General features: G+C 46.3%; 1 protein-coding gene across 2 annotated transcripts in view; it reads right to left on the bottom strand.

The window, feature by feature from the left end:
* PIK3AP1 (phosphoinositide-3-kinase adaptor protein 1) overlaps positions 1-20,154 on the bottom strand; it is a 98,394-nt gene that overhangs the window by 8,771 nt on the left and 69,469 nt on the right. The window contains exons 9-15 of one of the 2 annotated variants that reach the window (XM_036336469.1): positions 18,643-18,738; positions 16,535-16,729; positions 14,526-14,591; positions 12,196-12,401; positions 10,756-10,828; positions 4,109-4,264; positions 1,129-1,199 (exon numbers count right to left, since the gene is read on the bottom strand). In XM_036336469.1, the coding sequence (XP_036192362.1) occupies positions 1,129-1,199; positions 4,109-4,264; positions 10,756-10,828; positions 12,196-12,401; positions 14,526-14,591; positions 16,535-16,729; positions 18,643-18,738 (863 nt within the window). The remainder of the gene's footprint in view (positions 1-1,128; positions 1,200-4,108; positions 4,265-10,755; positions 10,829-12,195; positions 12,402-14,525; positions 14,592-16,534; positions 16,730-18,642; positions 18,739-20,154) is intronic. The other variant, XM_036336470.1, reaches the window with a different exon arrangement.

Raw genomic sequence — 20,154 nt, 5'->3', positions numbered from 1 at the left:
AATCAGGCCCACAGGATCATTAATGGTCCTTGCTATTCAAAGCACAGTCTCTGGGCCATCGAGGTCAGCATCATCTGGACGCTTGTGAGAAATGACAGGATCTCAGGTTCCTCCTCGGACCTGCTCAATCAGAACTTGCATTTTAACCAGATCTTAGGCAATTCTTATGAATATTAAAGTTTGAGAAGCACTGCTCTATATAACCAGATAGAGCTGGAGAATTTTTATTTTTAAACAAAAGTCCCTTTGGTGGACAACAGAACCGTCATAGGGCAAAACAAGCTGTGCACTGAAGGGGTGGCCCACTCCTAGGACCCTTTCTCAGGGAGTCTCCTGGGCGACCCTTTCCCATGTGACCCTTCCACTTGTCCCAGCCCCTGGTCCCTGAGTCAGAACCATAAGCCAAATTGGGCCTCGGCCTAAGTCACCCAGCTACTCCCTACTGCTAGGAGGTCCTGTGGCTCTCAAGGGACTAGTTGCCACTCTACCTGTGGAGGCAGAAAAGGCCAGGGAGCTCTGAGAAAAGAGAGCAGATATGCACAGAGAAGTAGAGACGATAGAGTTGTGGCCCTGAGAAACACAGACCGGTGGCATTGGCTCTAGCATCTCGCCACTCCTGATTCAGGCCCCAAACTGTGATCACTGTCCCTGATTCCCTGAGGCTCATCTAGCTCCTTCTCATAGATGCCCCTTTGGCTTAACTAGCCTGAGTGGATTTCTTCCCTCCCTCCCTCATTCCTTCCCTCCCTTCTTTCCTCTGTTTATTGAGATGAAATTCTAAACGTAAATTAAATCATTATAAAGCCAGCAACTCACAGTGGCATTTAGTATATTCACAATATTGTCCAACCACTAACTACCTCTATCTAGTCCCAAATCATTTTCATCACCCCCAAAGGAAACACTGTACCCTTTGAGCTGGTTCTTCTTGTTTCCCCCTCCCCCCAGCCCCTGGCAACCACCAATTTGCATTCTGTCTCCATGGACCTACCTATTCAAGACAGTGCATATAAATGGAAGCCCACGGTATGTGATCCTTTGTGTCTGGCTTCTTTCACCTGGATTGCTATTTCGTGCAATAAGATGACCCCTAGGACAAGACAGATGGGGGTCTTGGCTCTCACTCACCTCATTGTCCCCCTCCATCCCGCTGCTCACACTGAGGAGGCTCCGAGTGCTGGATCGGTTGCTCGTGCTGCCTGAAGGGTACAAACAAAATCAGCAGGACCGTCGATCCTCTCAGGCTAAAATACAATGCACAACTCTAGCACTTACTTTTTTTTACCGACAGCATCAATACACAAGCTGGGAATATATGTGTCTTCAAATGTTGCCATCTTATACCATTTTACTAGAGGTCAGTTTTTCTTTCCGTATAAAACAAAATGGTTCACCTTTTTATTACATATCTTGCTTTACAGCTACCATTTACGGAGGGCTTCCCACACATTATCCTATACAGTGGTTCTCAACAGCGACCTAATGCCGCGACCCTTTAATACAGTTCCTCATGTTGTGGTGACCCCCAACCATAAAATTATTTTTGTGGCTATTTCATTACTGTAATTTTGCTACTGTTATGAATCATAATGTAAATATCTGATATGCAGGATGTATTTTCATTGTTCGTGACCCACAGGTTGAGAACTGCTGCTATATAATAAAAGGCTAATATGCAAATCAACTGAACAGCGGAATGACTGGTTGCTATGATGCACACTGACCACCAGGGGGCAGATGCTTAATGCAGGAGCTTCCCCCTGGTGGTCAGTGTGCTCCCACATGGGGAGCGCTGCTTAGCCAGAAGCCTGGCTCATGGCTGGCTAGTGCAGCGGCGGTGGTGGGAGCCTCTCCCGCCTGCACAGCAGCGCTAAGAATGTCCAACTGACGGCTTAGTTGATGTCCCAAGAGCCCCCGGACAGCAAGAGGGCCAGGCTAAGGGACCCCCCCAAGTGCATAGATTTCATGCACTGGGTCTCTAGTGTGCTATAAAAACATTATTGCTTAACCCCTATGAAAATGCTATGTGGTACTAGTGCTCTGATTTGACAGACAGGGAAGTGGAGATGCTCTATTTCTCACTTGTTTGGGCCACTTCTGAAAGCTGCAAACAAATTTTGTTGAAGTTTTCTACTTAAATTATGTCAAACATATGCATGTATCACATTGTACAATCCAGAGGGAATGTGGGCAAGCAAGTCATCAGCCTGCAGAGGGTGAGGGCCTCAGCCTCCCTCATAAATGAATGGTCCTTTCAAGCCACTGTGTTTGGGGCGGTGTGTTACATAGCAATAGGTAACTGAAACTGTGTAACAGGGACCGGATGTAGTCTATAGCCACAGGGTAGGGTAAAATCCATCAGTGTCATTTACTAATATTTTCTAGCCAGAGGAGCTAGCCATTCCTAGGTTATAAATGGTAAGAAGCACCGTTTATGTTTTCCATTCTGTTCTTACCCCAAACTAACTCAAAGTAAAACACATGCATAAAGTCTTTAAAATTCATCTGTACCTGAACCGAGGACTTTGCCTTTGTCTTGTTAAATTTCCCCTCTCCCTACCCTACAATGGACTGCCCTCACTTTGAGATGGTTTATACCACTTTTGTCCTCCAAAACATCTGAGAGATGAGCCACGTGCCCCTTGCTTCCTCCATCACCTGTGACCACTGGAAAAATCTCTCTCATTTCTGAACTTGTCAGAATTCTCTAAATTGCCTTAAGGGAATTTTAGATACACATTATCACCCTCCATAATGTAAGGGGAAGTTCTCTCTGTCCAGTCTAGATTCCCATGTGGTCATGTGATATGCTTTGGGTCTGTTTTGACAGGTAACAGTGGCAGGAATGTTAACCTGAGAGGAGCTGGATTCCACTCCCATTTTGCCACTCACTGGCTGTGTGACCTTGGGCAAAACTCTTTCCTTTTCTGGGTTACAAATACTCTATCTATACAGTAAGGAGGGAGACTAGTTCAGAGGTTCTTGACCTAAAAGTGAGCAAAAGTGTGTGTGTGTGTGTGTGTGTGTGTGTGTGCGCGCGCACAAGCATATGCATTTTTCATAAAGTGCATCGGGAGCAGGTATCAGATCCACCAGGGGGTTTGTGATGCAGAAAAGATCAAGAACCCTTGGGTTCGATGACTTTCCTGTTCCGGATTAAATAATCACTATTGCCATCATTCCCAACAGAAACTAAGGCACAGAGAAGTGAGGCAGCACGCCCCCATTATACCTCTATTGCCTGACATTCCTATTCCAACATCCAATGCCAATGCCTGCCATTTAAGGAGACGTGAGTCCTGAAAGTCAGCTTGTCTCTGGCTCTTTCACCGCATTCCTAGCTGTTTTGATAACACTAAAATGTATAAAAGAAAGGATACTCCATCTACTGGGGTGGTGAAGTCAGCTAAGACCGCCTTGGATGCGGAAACAAGTCCCCAGCTCCTGTCTGCACATCAGCGCCTATTGTCTGCTACAATCAGGCTCCTATTCAAGCTTTTGAGCCAAAAGGAAGACATTTCCTAATTAAATCCTCACCCATATTGTTGGAATTCTCAAATTTGAGTCCATTGTTTTCTAATGTTTTTGACTTTGTGCCCTTTCCCTCTCCTTAACACCGCTGAGGAAGCAAAAAGAATAATGGTTAAAGTCTTGGCCCTAGACCAGTCTACCTGAGTTCAAATCCCAGCTCTACCACTTACCAGCTATTTACCGGAGGGCAAGGCACTTAGCCTCCAGTCTCCTCCCATGCAGTCATTATGATAATTAAATTAAAGAAGCTATGGAAGAGACTTAGCATGTAGTAAGTGCTCAGTGTTAACTGGTATTATACTAGATTCTCCTATTCATAAAAGGGATAGGGTAGCAATTATACAATCTGGCTTTAGGGAGTATTTGTGTAATGGATCTTTGGTCCCTGAAAAAAGGTGAAACTCACAGGTTAAATGCCCCTCATTTCTTACACCTTCCAAACCCAAAGCAGGTTCCTATTGAGATGTGCGGGGCTCATCACAGAGCCTGTGTCCAAGGCCCAAAGGCACCAGCCAGCTGAGTCAGCTGTGAAAGCACCTTCTCCCCACCCCGCCCGCACCAGGCTCAGCCTGCTCACTCGCTGTGCTGGAGGTGCTGTCTGTCTTCCAGTCTCCCCGTCTTAGCTCCGTCCTTGGGGGGAAGACGCTTTTCCTGGGGCCACTCTCATAGACTCCAATCTCCACTTTGCTGGGCAGCAGCTGTGAGTGCCTAATTGGGACGGTGATCTCCAAGGCTGGAATGAGAGGAAAAGGGGATTAGCTTCAAGGCACGAGGCTGCCATTTACCAAACTGTTCGGCTGTTCCCTCTCCATCTGCCTCCCTCACCGGAACCTGGACAGTGTCTGGAGGAGAGCGGAGAGGAGGGGAGGGAAGAGGAGAGAGAAAAGAGAAGAGGAAGAGGAGGGAGAACAGATGGGGCTCTGCCCAATTCAGCACCGAAACTCCACAGAGTCCTGTGTGACCATTGTTGGGGAGCAAAAGAGAGAGATGGAGGATGTGAGAAAGAGCAGGGAAATGCTTCCTTCCTGGGTAGTAGTGGAAAGAACATTTGATTAGGGAAAGGTCTGGGGCTCCAGCTGTGGAACGGGAGTCATTCAGTTGACCTCTCCGGATTCGTTCTCTTTGTGAGGAGGGGGTGTGAACATCATTGATCCTAATAATAGGTTATCCTGTGCATTAGGTAGAATTCTCTTTTTTCCCCCATTAATTTCAAAGAGGAAGGGAGAGGGAGAGAGAGAGACAGAGAGAGAGAGAGAGAGAGAGAGAGAGAGAGAGAGAGAGAGAGAGAGAGAAACATCAGTGATGAGAGAGAATCATCGATCAGCTGCCTCCCGCAGGCCCCACACTGAGGATCGAGCCTGCAACCCAGACATGTGCCCCAACCTGGAATCAAACCATGACCTCCTGGTTCATAGGTTGATGCCCAACCACTGAGCACACCAGCCAGGCAACATTAGGTAGAATTCTAAGAGCAGCCATATTTTTAGCTCCCTGAAACCTCCCAACACCATGAAATAAATGCTATTGTCATCATTCCCAACAGAAACTAAGGCACAGAGAAGTGAGGCAGCACGCCCCCAGTATACAGCTGGCAAGTGGGACAGCTGGGCTTCGAAGCAGGCTCCAAAGTTCAGGCTCTTCAGCACCACTCACACTGCCTCTCAGTCCCTTAATAAGTGATGGATGATGGGTGGGTGGCTCACAACTGACAACAGAGAGTTGTGAAAGGAGGCCCAATGGCCTGAGAAAGATTTCGTACTTGGAAGACTGATGGATGGTCTTAGGCCCCACAGATTCAGAAAGATAGATTATTTCTTTGCTCTGCAAAGCATTGACCTGATCTCTCTCTCTCTCTCTCTCTCTCTCTCTCTCTCTCTCTCTCTCTCGTTTTTTAAATCCTCACTCAAGGATATGTTTTCCATTACTTTTCACAGAGAGTGGAAAAGAGGAAGAGAGGGGGAGGAAGAAAAAAAAAATTTATGTGAGAGACACACTGATTGGCTACCTCCTTCAAGCTCCCAAACGGGGCTAGGGATCAAACCTGCAAACCAGGTACGTGCCTTTTGACAGGGAATCAAACCTGAGACCTTTCCATATGTAGGCTACAACTCTAACCACCGAGAAATACCAGCCAGGGCTGGCCTGATCTTTTCATTGGCTTAGCCCTGCCCAGTGGTTGGTCTTTCTCACTAGGTTTCCACCCCTGGGTTCTATGCCCAGAAAACAACTCCTGCTGTATAAGCAGAACAAAACATCTCTAGGCAGCACACTAGCTTCCTCCCCTGGGAAGTGTAAAAGCCAGGTGAGCTCCCCTAGCTGCCATGAGGCAGGACTTCTGGGGAGAGGTGCAAGCTCAGGTGTACATGCCACCTTATCTTCCAGGTACCACTTCCTCCTCCACCCCACTCTTCTATGAGATAGGCATAGCAGGAAGTTCAGGGAGTCCAAGGGTAGGTGGCTCTGTTTGCCAAAGCCAGAAGTCTGCCAATAAGGGCACACGGATAAGCTAGACCATGAAAGAGCTGGTGTGAAGACAGGATAGACCAAGTGTATGAAAAACATCCTGCACAGAGAATATGAAAAAGGTGCATTGTTGGCCCTGGCTGGGTGGCTCAGTTGGTTGGAGTGTTGGCCTGTACACCAAAAGGTTGCAGGCTCATTTCCTGGTCAGGGAACATACCTAGGTTGCAGGTTTGATCCCCAGTTGGAGCATGTACAGGAGGCAATTGATCGATGTTTCTATCTATCTATCTCCTTTCCATACTCTCTAAAAATCAATAAAATCATATCCTCAGGTGAGAATTTTTTTTTTTTTTTAAAAGGTGCATTGTTGGTTTGTGAAGGCACAAGCTCTCCTCATTCTAGAGACTCCAGTTCCAAGTGCAGTGCATGGCATTAGTATTAAACCAGCTTTCCAGGTCTCTATGTAGCACACATCTTTTTCACCTCCTTGGGCTCTCTTGGTTACAACTGAATAGTGGGAGCACCCACCCATGCTTGGAACTGCATGAGCAGAGACTAGCAGGGTGTACCCGCATACGGGTGTGAGCCTATGGGTTTTTAGAGTCCAAATAACTGTCTTACTTTTCTGTCTCTCTCAGCTTTGATCTAGCATGTTTTGTTGTTGTTGTTTATATATTTTTTATTGATTTCAGAGAGGAAGGGAGGGGGAGAGAATCATTGATCAGCTGCCTCTTGCACTCCCCCTACTGGATGGAGCCAGCAACCTGGGTGTGTGCCCCAAGGAGGAATTGAACTGGACTTCCTGGTTCCCAGGTGGACACTCGACCACTGAGCCACACTGGTTGGTTCCTGGCATTTTTTTTTTTTAAACAACAATCTTTTAAAGGGAGGCTCCTGTTTGCTTCACTCACTTCAATGAGACAATAGTCTACTCTCAACCAATTCTAGGAGGAAGAACAGTAGAATACATGGGGGCGGGGAAAGGGGAGTCAAAAGTTAAAAAAATCAAGCAGAACCAGTCTAAGTGTCTACAAAGTCCTGACAGCCTTTGAGCAAAGGAACAATGCCAGGGATACTAGTGACCACTACTAGATTGCGTAGGACTTTCCCCAAAGTGCACTCACATGTGTTATTATACCTCCTTTGAACGTCACCATTTCTCCATTAAGTAAGTAAGTCAGGTGTAACCATGAATGAGGAAACTGAGGCACAGAGTGGCTCAAGGTATTGTCCTGGATTATAAAATGATTCAGTGACCCAGTGGGGATCAGAAATCAGGTTTCCTGGGACCCAGCCTGCTGATCTTGGTCCTGCCCCGGACTGGCCACAGACACACCCAGAACACAAATATTGATTGTCTTCTCTGTGGGGCCGGGGTGTTCAACAAGTCAGGAGCCACGCCAGCCCTCCTCTGCTTTCCTACACCCTCACACTGCCCTGCACCATCCCAATAAGAGCAAAATAGTTCCCTGGGGCTGAAGAAAGACTGGAAAGTTATTATGAACAGATCCTTACTTTTTAGTTATCCGTGGTGTGCTAACCCAAATTAAAGGAAAGGGGTCGTTGTTTTTCTTTTCTAAGGCAAATGAAGTTTCTAAATGAAGAGGGGCAATCTTTCTGTCTAGAGAGGGCTCCATTTCTGGGAAATGTCCTTTAATCAGAAATGCCACCATCAACCCTTATTTTAGATCAATGTTATTCTGTGCCAACGGTTTTCGGTTTTTATGAAGCAGAATTCTTTCCTCTCGTGAAAACAGAAGCTCGGTGTAGAAAACAAATATTTTAAAGGAGCTGTGATGGTTGAAGCAGAGTAAGTGGCCTCCAACTCTGTTCCAATCCTAATCTCCTCCCCCATCGCCCACCCCACCCCCAGTTCCAACTCCCTCCCACCCCCCCCCCATCCCCACAAGCATGCACACAGTGTGAAAAATCCCCGGAATAGGCAATTACAAGTTAGTATGTTTCTAAACATATATATATATGTAATCGAGTTTTATGGAGATAACTGATAGATCATATTTACTCAACCACAAATAATGCCTTCTCTTTGGCAGGTGCTCTGAAGCCCTTGGGCCACACCGTCCAGTGCAGGGTCCAACTCCCAACTGCTGCGGCTTCCTCTGGTAGCCAGATTGCAAGGGTCCCCCGCCCCCACCCCCAGCAGGCCTCAACCGAAGACATGGGAGCCGTTGTCTAAATACCCTGGCTCTCTTACCCTTCGTGCATCCCCACATGCATCACCAAATTGCAGCTTTCTTGATGCTGCCTAGATTTAAAAGCTTGAATGCTTCACTTAATCAAGGCTTCTTTTGTTGAGTGTATGTGTTCTAGTTTTAAAAAGCGCCTCTGCCCTAGCCGGTTTGGCTCAGAGGATAGAACGTCGGCCATCGGAATGAAGGGTCCTGGGTTTGATTCCGGTCAAGGGCACACACCCCGGTTGCAGGCTCCGTCCCAACCCTGGTTTGGGGCATGTGCAGGAGGCAACCAATTGATGTGTCACGTCGATGTTTCTCTCTCTTTGTCTCTCTCCCTCCCTTCCACTCTCTCTTAAAAAAAAAAAATCAATGGAAAAATAACCTTGGGTGAGGATTACCAAAAAATAAAAATAAAAAGCACCTCAGTCCCTTTACTACCCAGAGCCCTACTGTCCAATCCAAGGATGACTTGCAGATCTTGAACCAGATTTTCTGCCTTTTCTCCTTTCTCCTCCTCTCGCCAGCAGGGCAGACAAGTGTGGGCTTAACTAGTGGCGGTACACATTTAAAATCTGGTCGCTCAAGCAGACATAAGAGGTCATCAGGATGATCTCTCTGACCTTCTGCCATGGGTGTAACCTCTTTACATCCTTCTTCTCCCAAATATTAAAAATCATTAATACTCACTAGGCTAGTATTATATGCAAAACACTGTGCTAGGCTCTCGCTGGGAAAACCAGACTTACACAAATAAAAGTCTAACTCATGAGCTACTGGATAGCGAAGATTGTGTCTTATGGGTCTCTGTCTTTGACAGGGTGCTCGGTGCTCAACAAGTATTTGTGGAATGAATGAATGATGTCACCAAACATTTTACTGAAACCAACCATACCAACAAAGATTTCTTGAGCCCCATCAATGTACTTGCTACATGTATTGGATTCAGTCGAGACAAAATTCTTACCCTTAGAGAGCTTACAACAAATAAGGGGGTGGTGTGTGGGGGGAATAACCATGAGAACAGGAACACAGGATCATCCAGTCTGTGATGTGTAAAAGGAGAGGGTAAGCAGTGGCACAGGAAGTGAGTGTTGGAAGTGCTCTGGAGAGAATGGCAGAGAGGGCTTCTCTGAGAAGGAGAATTTACAGCCAAGCACTGAAGGATGAAAAGAGCCAGCCAGTGAAGATGTGGGAGAAAAGTAGAGAGAGGACAGCATTGGGGACAATGCTCTTGGCTTGATAGAGCAACAAAAAAGAGTCCGTTTATACTGGAGAGGACAGAGGGGAGGATGAGCCAGGGGGCAGTTATGCAGGACCTTGGAGGCCAGAGTATCATTTTCCTCTGTCTGCAACAAAAGTCCCTGGAGGGTTTTGAGCAAGGGAATGGCACAATCTGATTGTTTTTTTGTTTGTTTGTCTGTTTTACAAAGTCTTGGCTGCAGTTTGTAGGATTAACTGTAGAAGAATAAGAATAGACATGGGGAGACAATGGTAGAGGCTCCTGCATTAACCCAAGAAAAGGTGATGGCAGTTTGGTTGTAGCTGCAGCATGGGAGATGGTTGGAAATGAGCAGATTTAAGGTGCATTTTGGAATTGATGGTTTGAGTGAAGTATCAGCACTCAGAGGTAGCAAAAAGAAGCATGAGATGAATGGGAAAATAGCAGTTCTATAGATGCTCTAATGAGGAAGGAATACAATGGCCTGGAGTGGTCCAGGAAGGCTTCACCGTGAAGGGCTGCCAGACTGGGTCCTACAGTCCAGTAATTTCATACAGATGACAAGGGAGAGGCATGAGCAGGAAGTGGCAGGAAGACGTCCTGTTTGAAGACTAGGGTGTTACTACCCTGTCCAGGTTCAGGGGAAGTTGGGCTGTTGATGGCAGCTGGAGAAAGACTTAACTCTTTATGTAATGAGGCTCCATTCAATATCTGAGAGCTCCTGGAAGTTGTTTTTTTTTTTGTTTTTTTTTGTTTTTTTTGCCAGCTCCTCTCGGTGTAAGGCTGGCTAGAATAAACCGTAGAGGCCCACCTGCCACAGGTTCTCAGTGGGAATATGCAGTGTGAGCAAATGCCCACTCCTTGCAGGGTGGTGGTGCCACATGGAGGGTGAGTCAAGGGGAGCAGAGGGACCTGGTCCTTAGTGTGCACAACTGGGATTCATGGCCATGACACATGGCAGGAGCTCTGCTAGGCTTCTGAAGCAGTGTGTGGTGTGGACACCGATGGCACAATTCCCTGCTTGAATCAAAACAGGTACTATGCAAACGGGATTTTCTCCTTTATCTGCACAAAAAACATATCTTCTTGGATGCCCCGGGGAGAGTTGGTGCCCGGAGAGAAACCATCCTCTTTGAGTGGGAGGGTAGAGGGATGCAGAGTTCAAGCCATCCATTCATTCACTTGGTGACTAGCATGTCTTATGTCCCAGGTACCAGACATAGAGAATTAACAAGACGAAGCCATTGCCCAAAAGGACCTCACAGTCTAGCGGGGGACCCAGTTATGTAAACAGGGTGACAGGTGCTGGGCAAGCAGCAAAGTCCCTCACCCCAGCAAGCCACATACCTGTCTGCTTTCCTGTTTTTTGCTTCTCTCTCTGTCTTCGGGTGATGCTATCTCTTAGCCGTTTAAGATTTTCCTGGGGAAAAATTAATTTGTTTTTAGAGTATGCATCAGAGTTATATGCCCTCTAGACATTAGAGTTTCTTTCTGATTTTAGGCTGTTTGTAAGATATATCACATTGCAATAATATCTCCAACATGCAAATGAGGCTGGGTGCATTTGCAATCTGCCCTCAGAGAAATCCAAGTACTCTTAGAAGTTGTGCCTGAAGAGAAGAGACACCTTGTCCACAATAAAGTGTTTCCCAGCTCCCTCCCAGCCTTATAACCCACTGCCATCCTCCTTGTATGCCCCTTAGCCAAGCCAGTCTGTTACCTGCTCATAAACACTCCATGCACATTCCTGCCTCAGAAATTGTGTTCTGATTCCCCTGACCTTGAAGGACATCAATTGCTTTCCATAATTTTGTTGCAAGCCTGGGTCAAGGCTCCCCTTCTCCCTAAAGCCTCCCTACTCTGCTCCGGTCCTTTGTGACTGCCCATGCCATCTGGCACTGGGCTATGCTGCATGCGCGTGTACGTGTGCGCGTGCGTGTGTGTGCGTGTGTGTGTGTGTGTGTGTGTGTGTGTGTGTGTGTGCATGTGTGTTTTCTTCAGAAATACTGTGAACTCTTAAAGGGCGAGACCAGGTCATGCATCTTTCTGTAATTCTGCAGTCAGGTCTATTGTAGTCATTCAATAAATGTTGAATAGACGCGAGGGTAGAAATTTGTTGCTATTTTAGTCAATAAACAACAACCACTGGAAGTGAACAGTCTGCGCATTCTAGGGAAATGTCCCCGGGACTAACATCCAGACATGCAGAAGGTTCCCATGCGAGAGGCCAGACTGCAAGGTGGGTTGGGCTGTGACTGTGACTGAGAGACTAAGGTGGGTCCACGGAGCAGTAGGGAAGCACTGGAAGGTGTGTGTGTGCGCGTGCGTGTGTGTGTTAACTTGGGTGGTTTTATATCTATGACTTATTTTATCATATTTCTTGGGAGCTTTCCAAGTGCTCTTTGAGTTCTAAAGTGTGAAAGTTCTGTGGGAGTCTTGCCACTAGGAGTAGAGACAGAGACTCTGGAAAGAAAAGGCTGGAAAGCAAGAGCATAGGGCCCCATGCGGAGGGAAGCCACAGCCACAGATTTGGGGTTTACAGTTGAGTCTTTGTTCCTGATCTCTAGCCTTGCGACAACCAGAAAAGCCACCCAGCTCTCAGCCAGGGAACAGGGGTGGTTACAGGTGACAGATCCACACATGCACTGACTCACAATGGCACTCAAAAAACGTTCACCGGCCCCGCCGCAGGGGCTCAGTTGCAGCCACACAGAAGACAGCTGTGGACCTGGCCCTCCACTCCTGTCTAGGAGAAACACGAAACCAATTCGTTCCGGAGCCAGCTACCTGCTGGAAGCGAAAGGATTCCGACCGCTTCTTCTGGTTGAGCTGCCACTCTTTGAAGTGGAGCACGGCTTCGTCCACGTTGACGATGCCCAGCTTCACCTGCTCCTGGAGGGTGATGAGCTGCCGCTGGCCTGGTGTTTTCATCCCAGCAAAAGGATCATATATACTTGACGGGGGCCTGTCTCTCCACGGTCTGACGGGAGGCTCTGGAAAGGAAGGCAAAACTCAGCTTGACAGCTCCCCCACTGGGCCGTCATGGATGAGTGGGGTTAATAAGGCTGGCCCTGGGCTCAAGAGGACATGTCTCACAAGAACAATTGCACGTGAAACCAAGAAGGGGCGCAGATGATATGGAATCAGAGAGAGGGAAGCAGCTAATAACGTCAAAGCCTATTACATGAAAGTAGAAAAGGCCACAACATTTTAGGGAGGTCGGAAATCTGCTGATGAGTAAGTGAAATCCCTCAAGCCTGCCTTACTGAGAGGCCTGAGACCAGCATCTCTCAACCTAGGCACTAGGGACATTCTGGACTAATTCTCTGTCGTTGGGAGACTGTCTTGTGCACTGCAGGATGTTTAGGATCGTCCCTGGCCTCTACCCACTAGATGCCAATAACACCCCATTCCTCAGCTGTGATGTCCCAGACATTGCCAACTGTCCTGGGTGGGTGGGGGAGGAAAAAGCACCCCCAGTTGAGAACCACTGCTTTAGCCTAGAATCCACTCCCAGAAGGGAATTTACAGGGAAGTCTAGCCAGGATGCTCTCTCACACTCCTAGCTCTCCCCATCCTCCCTGCCTCTGAGCAGCATGGAGCACAAGGATGGTGGACCTATGGGCATCAAATGCCCGAGGAGACTGGCATGCCAATGGAATCATGACCCAGGGCCAATGTCACCAGGTGTAAATTAGGTGCTGGGTCCCAACGGGCCCTCCTTGGGTTGTGCCAACCTCTCCTCCACATTACAAATTCATAGCTCTCTGCTGTGGAGATTCAAGGGAAATATGAAGTGAACCCCTCTCTCTCCCCGAGGCTGTGACTCCACTATGTTCTGTGGGGACTGAGCTACCTGCAGAGGTGATGGGGCCCCTGGATCATGGGAAGACAACTTGACATTTGACTGCTCGGTTCATGTGGAGCTATCCTCGATTCTACATTTCTCTAGCAGGACCCGATTTGGGCACTGTGATTCAGGGAGATGGCAAGAAGGAAAAAAGAGAGGTGGCTTCACCAGGGGGTATTCAAAAAAGCCTCAGGGGAGCTTATCTATCAGCCTTCCCAACTATTCGCTCAGCTGTCTGCACACACTCACATGCCTTTCTCCCGGGTTTGTCCTTCTGACGTGCATGGCAAGATAAAATGTGGGGAGAAAACAAAATGTACAAACCAACCAATTCCAGTCTACAACCTCAGGGATGCCTTCCAATGCTTAGAGGGTGCCATCGATCCTTTTCTAAAGAATCATCAATGGGATAACATGGAACACCTCTGTTTAGCACAAGGAAATTCATCAAGAAGAAAAGAGCACCTATCTCCTCAAGCTTCCTTAAAAAAGTCTTTAAAAATAAGAAAGATGCTATCCAATGGCAAGCAAACGTCTCTTAAATAAGCCAGAGAAAGACAAGTATCACATGATCGCACATGCATGTTAAATCTTATGAACAAAATGAACTGATGAACAAAATAGATCCAGAGACATGGAAGCATGGAACAGACTGACGAATCTCAGAAGGAAGGGGGTGCAGGATGCGGGATGTGGGAAGAGATTAACCAAGGAGCTTATATGCATGAATGCATATCCCATGGACACAGAAAATAGTGCGGTAGGCTGGAGGGGTGGGGGGGGGGAGGAGGGTGTGGTCAGGTGGAAGGGGGGGCACGGGGGACATCTGTAATATTTTCCACAATAAAGATAAATTTTTTGTAAGTAGTTGCATTAACATATAGTTTAGTGAGGATAGATGGGTAAGTAACATGGTAGGACTGTATCACCGGGTCAAGACTGAGTGCTGGGCCACCCACTTTCATCCTGTTGAGATTGAACTCGATATTCAGATTATACTTTTGTCTGCTGTTACAGACACTTTCTAGAGTGTTACAATCCCTGGTGTGATCAATTCCTACAATATCTGTGGGCACCCCAATCTCTTCTCCCCTCCCTTTCCCATCAGGATGGGATTCTCAGGCAGCTCCACCCCAGGTATCTCCAGGCCCTTCCTATTTATCAACGCCAACTAAGGATCTGCCATGACACCAGGGAATCGCTGAAACGCTAACACTGCTACCCCCTGGGAGTTCAGACGGAAGGGAGCCGAGAGCAGCTGGCTTACCTTTCCTGACGCTCTCTGAGGAAACATAGAAATTCCCAGGCCGCTCTTGACTTTTTTCTGCAAAAACTGCGAGATAAACAGTATTCTAGGTAAAAGCCAAATCAGATCTCTTTCTAAAGGACTTTAAAATGTCTTACACATTTACAAAAATTACCAAGACCTTGTTCAAAATTAATAATCATAATCACCTCACACCTTGGACTACTGTATGCATATTATTACATATTTACATATTATTAGTATGTAAATCAAAACTCTCAGAGGAGCTACCAATGAGCAGAAGTTGCAGGGATTAGGAGCTGAGGACAAACCAAACAGACAACGTCTCAAACCCAGAAAGACAAAGCCAGATCACTACAGAGAAGAGTGATGTGAACGATGTGTACCGGATCCCCGAATGCCCGAAGCGAGCCATGGAACACCTTGAAGCTTGCACATAAAAGGAAGTGCCACTTAACATGTCAACGAGTGGCATAAGACAGAACTCGGGCGGTGGAACAGGTGCAATGGGCACAGCTCCAAAGGAATTTAGATGAAGTCACTCATGAGTGGCAGACCCATCAAGGCTAACAGGGAAAACTAAAGTGACAAATGGCCCCCTAGTGGCCTGCACAGTGGTTAGGACTCCCTGGGCTCTGCACAAGACTCCCTGGATTCAGATTCCGGCTCGCACTTACGAGCCACGTGATCTTACACAGAGGCTCGACCTCTCCTGGCCTCAGTTTTGCTGTCTGTAGAATGAGAATGATAACAGTATCTTCCTTGTTGGGTTGTTGTGGGGATTACATGAGTGAGTACATGGACAGCACTTAGACAAGGGCCTGGCACATGTAAGCTCTCAATTGTAGCTTTGATTATCATTATTCATATCTAAACCTTGAAATTGATGCCGATAGGACAGTAATACCTAGACATGCTACTTAACACAACTTAAATCAATACAGTGCTTTACAGTTTATAAAGTAGTTCCCCGTGTATGATTTCATTTGACTCTTACAATAAGGCTATAGAGAGTATTATTATGCATTAATATGATATATTCATCAGTGCATGCATATATTATTATGATACCCATTTTGTAGATGAGGAAGCTAAAGAGAGTGCAATGACTTAACCACTGTCCTATACTGTGCAGCTGGTAAATGTAAGGGCTAGGGCATGAACCCAGGTTTTCAGGTTTCCAAACCACTGCCCTTCTTGTCATCTCCTACCTCTCTCCTTTCCTTTGCTTACCCACCGTTTCTTAGCAAGTCCTTTAGTGCTCTTTAGGAATCACCCATGCCCCTGTTTTAACTGCCTCCCCGAAATGAGCTGTGCCATCAACACCTCATCCTTCACCCATGGACACAGACAATAGTGCGGCATGCTGGGGGAGGAAGGTGTGGTCGAGTGGAAAGGGGGAAAAAGGGGACATCTGTAATACTTTCAACATTCACCCTCTGCCATTTAGGCCTATTTGCATGTCTCTTCATTGGTTCCCTTACAAGCAGACCTGGGACAAGGATCCAAGCACAAGTAGTCTATGTTCAAATCCTGGCTCTGCTATATGGTAATCAACCAACTTCTCTAAGCCTCCATTTTCCTCATCTGTAAAATGGGTATGATAATGGTCCATACCTAATAGATTATTGTAAAGATTAAATGACATGCTCTGGATAGAGCACTCTTGGTGTATTTCAATAAATGTTAGCTATTAAGAATTAATAATAATAAGAGTTTCAAGAGATAAAAATTTAGCAGGATTCTTGTCTTGTGGACTCCCAGGAAACTTGTGTACCTCTCTGTCTTCATGCTGTGTATGAATGCTTTCAGGGAGGCCAGAACTGAATCTGATCATTGCCCCTAGTCTAGTTCTGGAATCTGCCCCAAGCTCTGACCTGTCCCGTGGGGCTGTTTGGAGACCCTCAGACCATCTGAGTGATGCTGGTTCAGAAGCTAGAGGATCTAGGGACTTCCTGCTGAGCAGCCCTGAATACCCCCCGCCAAGGCCTCATTCCCTGCACACTTGCCTTTGGAAATGTACGGTTCATTGTCGGACACCTGGTGAGCACCAGAAGCACTGGCCTCTGGCCTGGGCACTGGGACGGGGGGCCTGCTGGCCAGGTCCAGGGAAAAGGCCTCATCGTCTTCCACTGTGTGATAAACATCTTCCGGATCATGATGGAACGGCTCCTTCTCCAAAGCGGCGATGCCCACATTATTGCCTAGAAACACAGTAAAAGGTGACTGAACGCAGTGGTTGAGAACCCCATGCAAAGCAACTGAGAAAACACTGATGCCACCTTCATTTGCCCCCATCAGTGCAGCAAAAGGAAGTGGCTCTCAGCTCTAGCACCTTAACTTTACTGCTGAGACTGGGTTATTTATCCCATTCGAACTAAGGCAAGGGGCGTACAGCCCTAAAGCCCAAGGACACTTGGAACCAACCCCTGGGTCTGGGCAGCACTGTGAGGGTGGCTCGGAGGCCTCACCACCAGCAGCGCCAGCACCCTCACCTTCAGCATCAAGATGGCTATAGCAAACCCCTCCCAGGACTTCCTCTGGGCCCAGCACTGCTCCAAGTGTGTTACCCACATCATTTCCTGTGATTGTATAACAGCCCTGTGGAGTGACGATAATCATTATTCTCATTTTGCAGGTAAAGAACCTGGGGCCTTGGGGATTTAAATAACTTGCTCAGAGTCGCTTAGAGCCAGATTGGGGCCCAGGAAAACTGGTTCCAGAGCTTGTGCTCCTAACCAGCAAGCTCTACCGCCTCTCTCGCAACCTTCGCCGCCCCTCTGCTCCCCAGGGACCAAGGACTTAGACTGAAGCTTGCCTCCCACCCTCTGTCCCTCAGATTTCTCTGCCTCCTTCCCGGTAACAGGCGGAAATGCTCTGAGCTCAGACCCGAACACAAGGTCCTCTTTCTTGGCTTTGGGAGTCTCAGCAGACCTGTATGCCAGCCACAGCTCATACATGAGAGCTGTGTGACCTTGAACATGTTATGTAACATGTTCTCTGAGCCTGATTTCCCTCTGAGACCTACTCGCAGGAATAGTGTGAGGAGAAAATGAGATAATAAAGGGAAAGCACCCACTCAGTGTATACTCATAGTAGGGGCTTTCCTCTCCCTTCCTTCTTCTCTCTAGCACCGTTCAGCCAACAAATCTGTATGAAATGCCTGATGGAGATGCAGGGATGAATGAAGCTTGGGTCTTCTTCCTACAGGAGTTCTAATCTAGTATTTATTAGGGATTTTTCATTGCATTTTCTGAGCTGTGGGGAGACTGCTCTTGACTTCCCTGTGATTTGCCTACTAATACAACTTTTCTTTGCTCTTTGCTGTCAAAACTATTTTTCCCATCCTGTGTTCTTAGCACTCTGCCTTCTACACCTATTTGATCAATAGACCCCACTATAAATTATAAATGATTGAACAGAGTTAAAGAATTAGTCAAATAACTTAACACCTTCCACCTTTGACACCTTCAATAATGATAAGGAAAGAATACCAACAATAATACACCTTTATTACCTGTTCTATTTCTGGCCCTGCTCTGAGGCCTAATGTACAATAACCCATTTAATTCTCACAGCATTCATTTGACTTTACAACTTGGGAAACTGAGATACAAAGGAGTTGAGTAACTTGCCCAAGTTTTTCCTGCTAACTGGGGAGGAATTGAGGCTGTGTTCTTAGCCACTATGCAATTCAGCCTCAACTTAATAATAGTGGTGCATATTCTCCTTCATCAAAGAAACAGTAAATCAAATCTTATTTTTCTTTGTGTCCCCCAGCCCAACATCCACAATAGTGATTTGCTCATAGTAAGTACTCAATAAATTTTGATTAAATAAAAATAAACATGTGCATTTAAAAAAAAAAAAAAAAAAAAGGTCTTGCTGAAGGCAACTTGTTTATCCGGATGAATTGCTGCAGTGGTGGGAACTTCTGGCCTTCTTGTAACAGGCTGATGGGGGACGAGCCAGTGGGGTAGAATGCCTTCAATCACCCCTATGCCATGTACATGGAAGCCCATTCCTTGAGTGGAGCAACTTTCAGATGTAACCAGGTAATGTCTTACATGTGTTTTTCTTTCTCTCTTTTGCTTCCCTGCTCATAGCTACAACTTACCTTCTAAAAACTTGCGGATCATAGAGTCCTTAGTGTTCCGGGAGAAACTTTCTCCAGCGATTGGGTTAGATGTACTTGCCTGAAGCATTTCAACATCTAGAAGGAAAAGGAACTAAGAGGTAATAAGTTGTTCTTCCACACAAGCAAGGAGATTTTTCAGATGAATATAGAAATTTTAACAAATCGAGAGATCATGAACCAAGAGATTCAAGAATTCATTAATCTATTCATCTACTCATCTATTCATCATACTTATCTATCCACTAGAGACCTGGTGCATAAATTCGTGCATGGGTGGGGTCCCTCGGCCTGGCCAGTGATCAGGGCCAATCATGGCCATCTTGCCCACTCCCAATCGGGGCTGTAGCAGCCAGTGACTGGGGAGAGACCACAGGAGGTTGGCCAGCCGGGAAGGGACCACGGGAAGGCTCCAGGGCATGTCCGGCCCTCTTACCCAGTCCTGATCAGCCAGACCCCAGCAGCAAGCTAACTACCAGTCTGAGCGTCTGCCCCCTGGTGGTCAGTGCACATCATAGCAACTGGTTGAGCGGTCGAGTCAAATGATTGGTCAGACACTTAGCATATTACACTTTCATTATATAGGATTCATCCATCCATCCAACTACTCAATAAGAACACAGAGCAAATATGGAGTATAAAGAGCAACATTCACAATCCTCAGGCCCTTTCCTGGACCACAGGGCTCAAAAGGTTAGAATATAGTTTAAAGTTGAAGAGTATACAATCTGGTGAGTTTGTATTCTTTGTAAGTGTGATATAAGGAATTGGATAGAATTCCTCATACAAATTCACCAGATTGTCTTTAACTGGTCCCCAAAGATCAAAGTAGTAAGGAAACAGTATATGTGTGTATAATAATGAAATTCAAACCATTTTTTCTGAAAGTATACTATTCAACTTCAATCTACATATTTTGCTTAAGCAAGTAAGTCCTCAGTAATTGTGTAATATGACATAGTGAGTACAACCTCTTCATAATATCAAACTCTACTTTATTTTCTTTTTAATTTTGTTTTATTGCTTAAGGTATTACAAAGAATATTACATATGTCTCTCTTTTTTCTTTTTTGCCCCTTGACCTTCCCCCAGCCTCTCCTACCCCCCAGGGTCTTGTGTCCATTGGTTATGCTTATATGCATCAAAGCTCTACTTTAAACACAAGGCTGAAATTTTACTCCAAATACACATATTTCAGAGCCATAAAGTACTGTACTGTTGGTTGCTCAGGTTTAAGTGGATTTACTGTGGTAACTGAATGGTTTTCACACAGTTTTCGTCTCCGTGGGTTTATGCTTAATAGTGAAAGCCGAAGGTCAATGTGCTTTCTCCTTATAACGAACCAATTACATGGGTGACCTAAAATCCAAGTTCTTGTTTTGCTTTTGAGATGGTATTATTAGGATTTTGAGGTGGTACTATGTTGCTAGAAGTGGCTCTAACACATACATTCTTTCCAATTGTTGCATAATGTTCCGTTTTTAAATACACCAC

Source organism: Myotis myotis, unplaced genomic scaffold (assembly GCF_014108235.1).
Source record: "Myotis myotis isolate mMyoMyo1 unplaced genomic scaffold, mMyoMyo1.p scaffold_m19_p_15, whole genome shotgun sequence".
NCBI classification, from domain to species: domain Eukaryota; kingdom Metazoa; phylum Chordata; class Mammalia; order Chiroptera; family Vespertilionidae; genus Myotis; species Myotis myotis.
The sequence above is the reverse complement of the archived record's forward strand: the minus strand, read 5'-3'. Positions and strand labels throughout refer to the sequence as shown.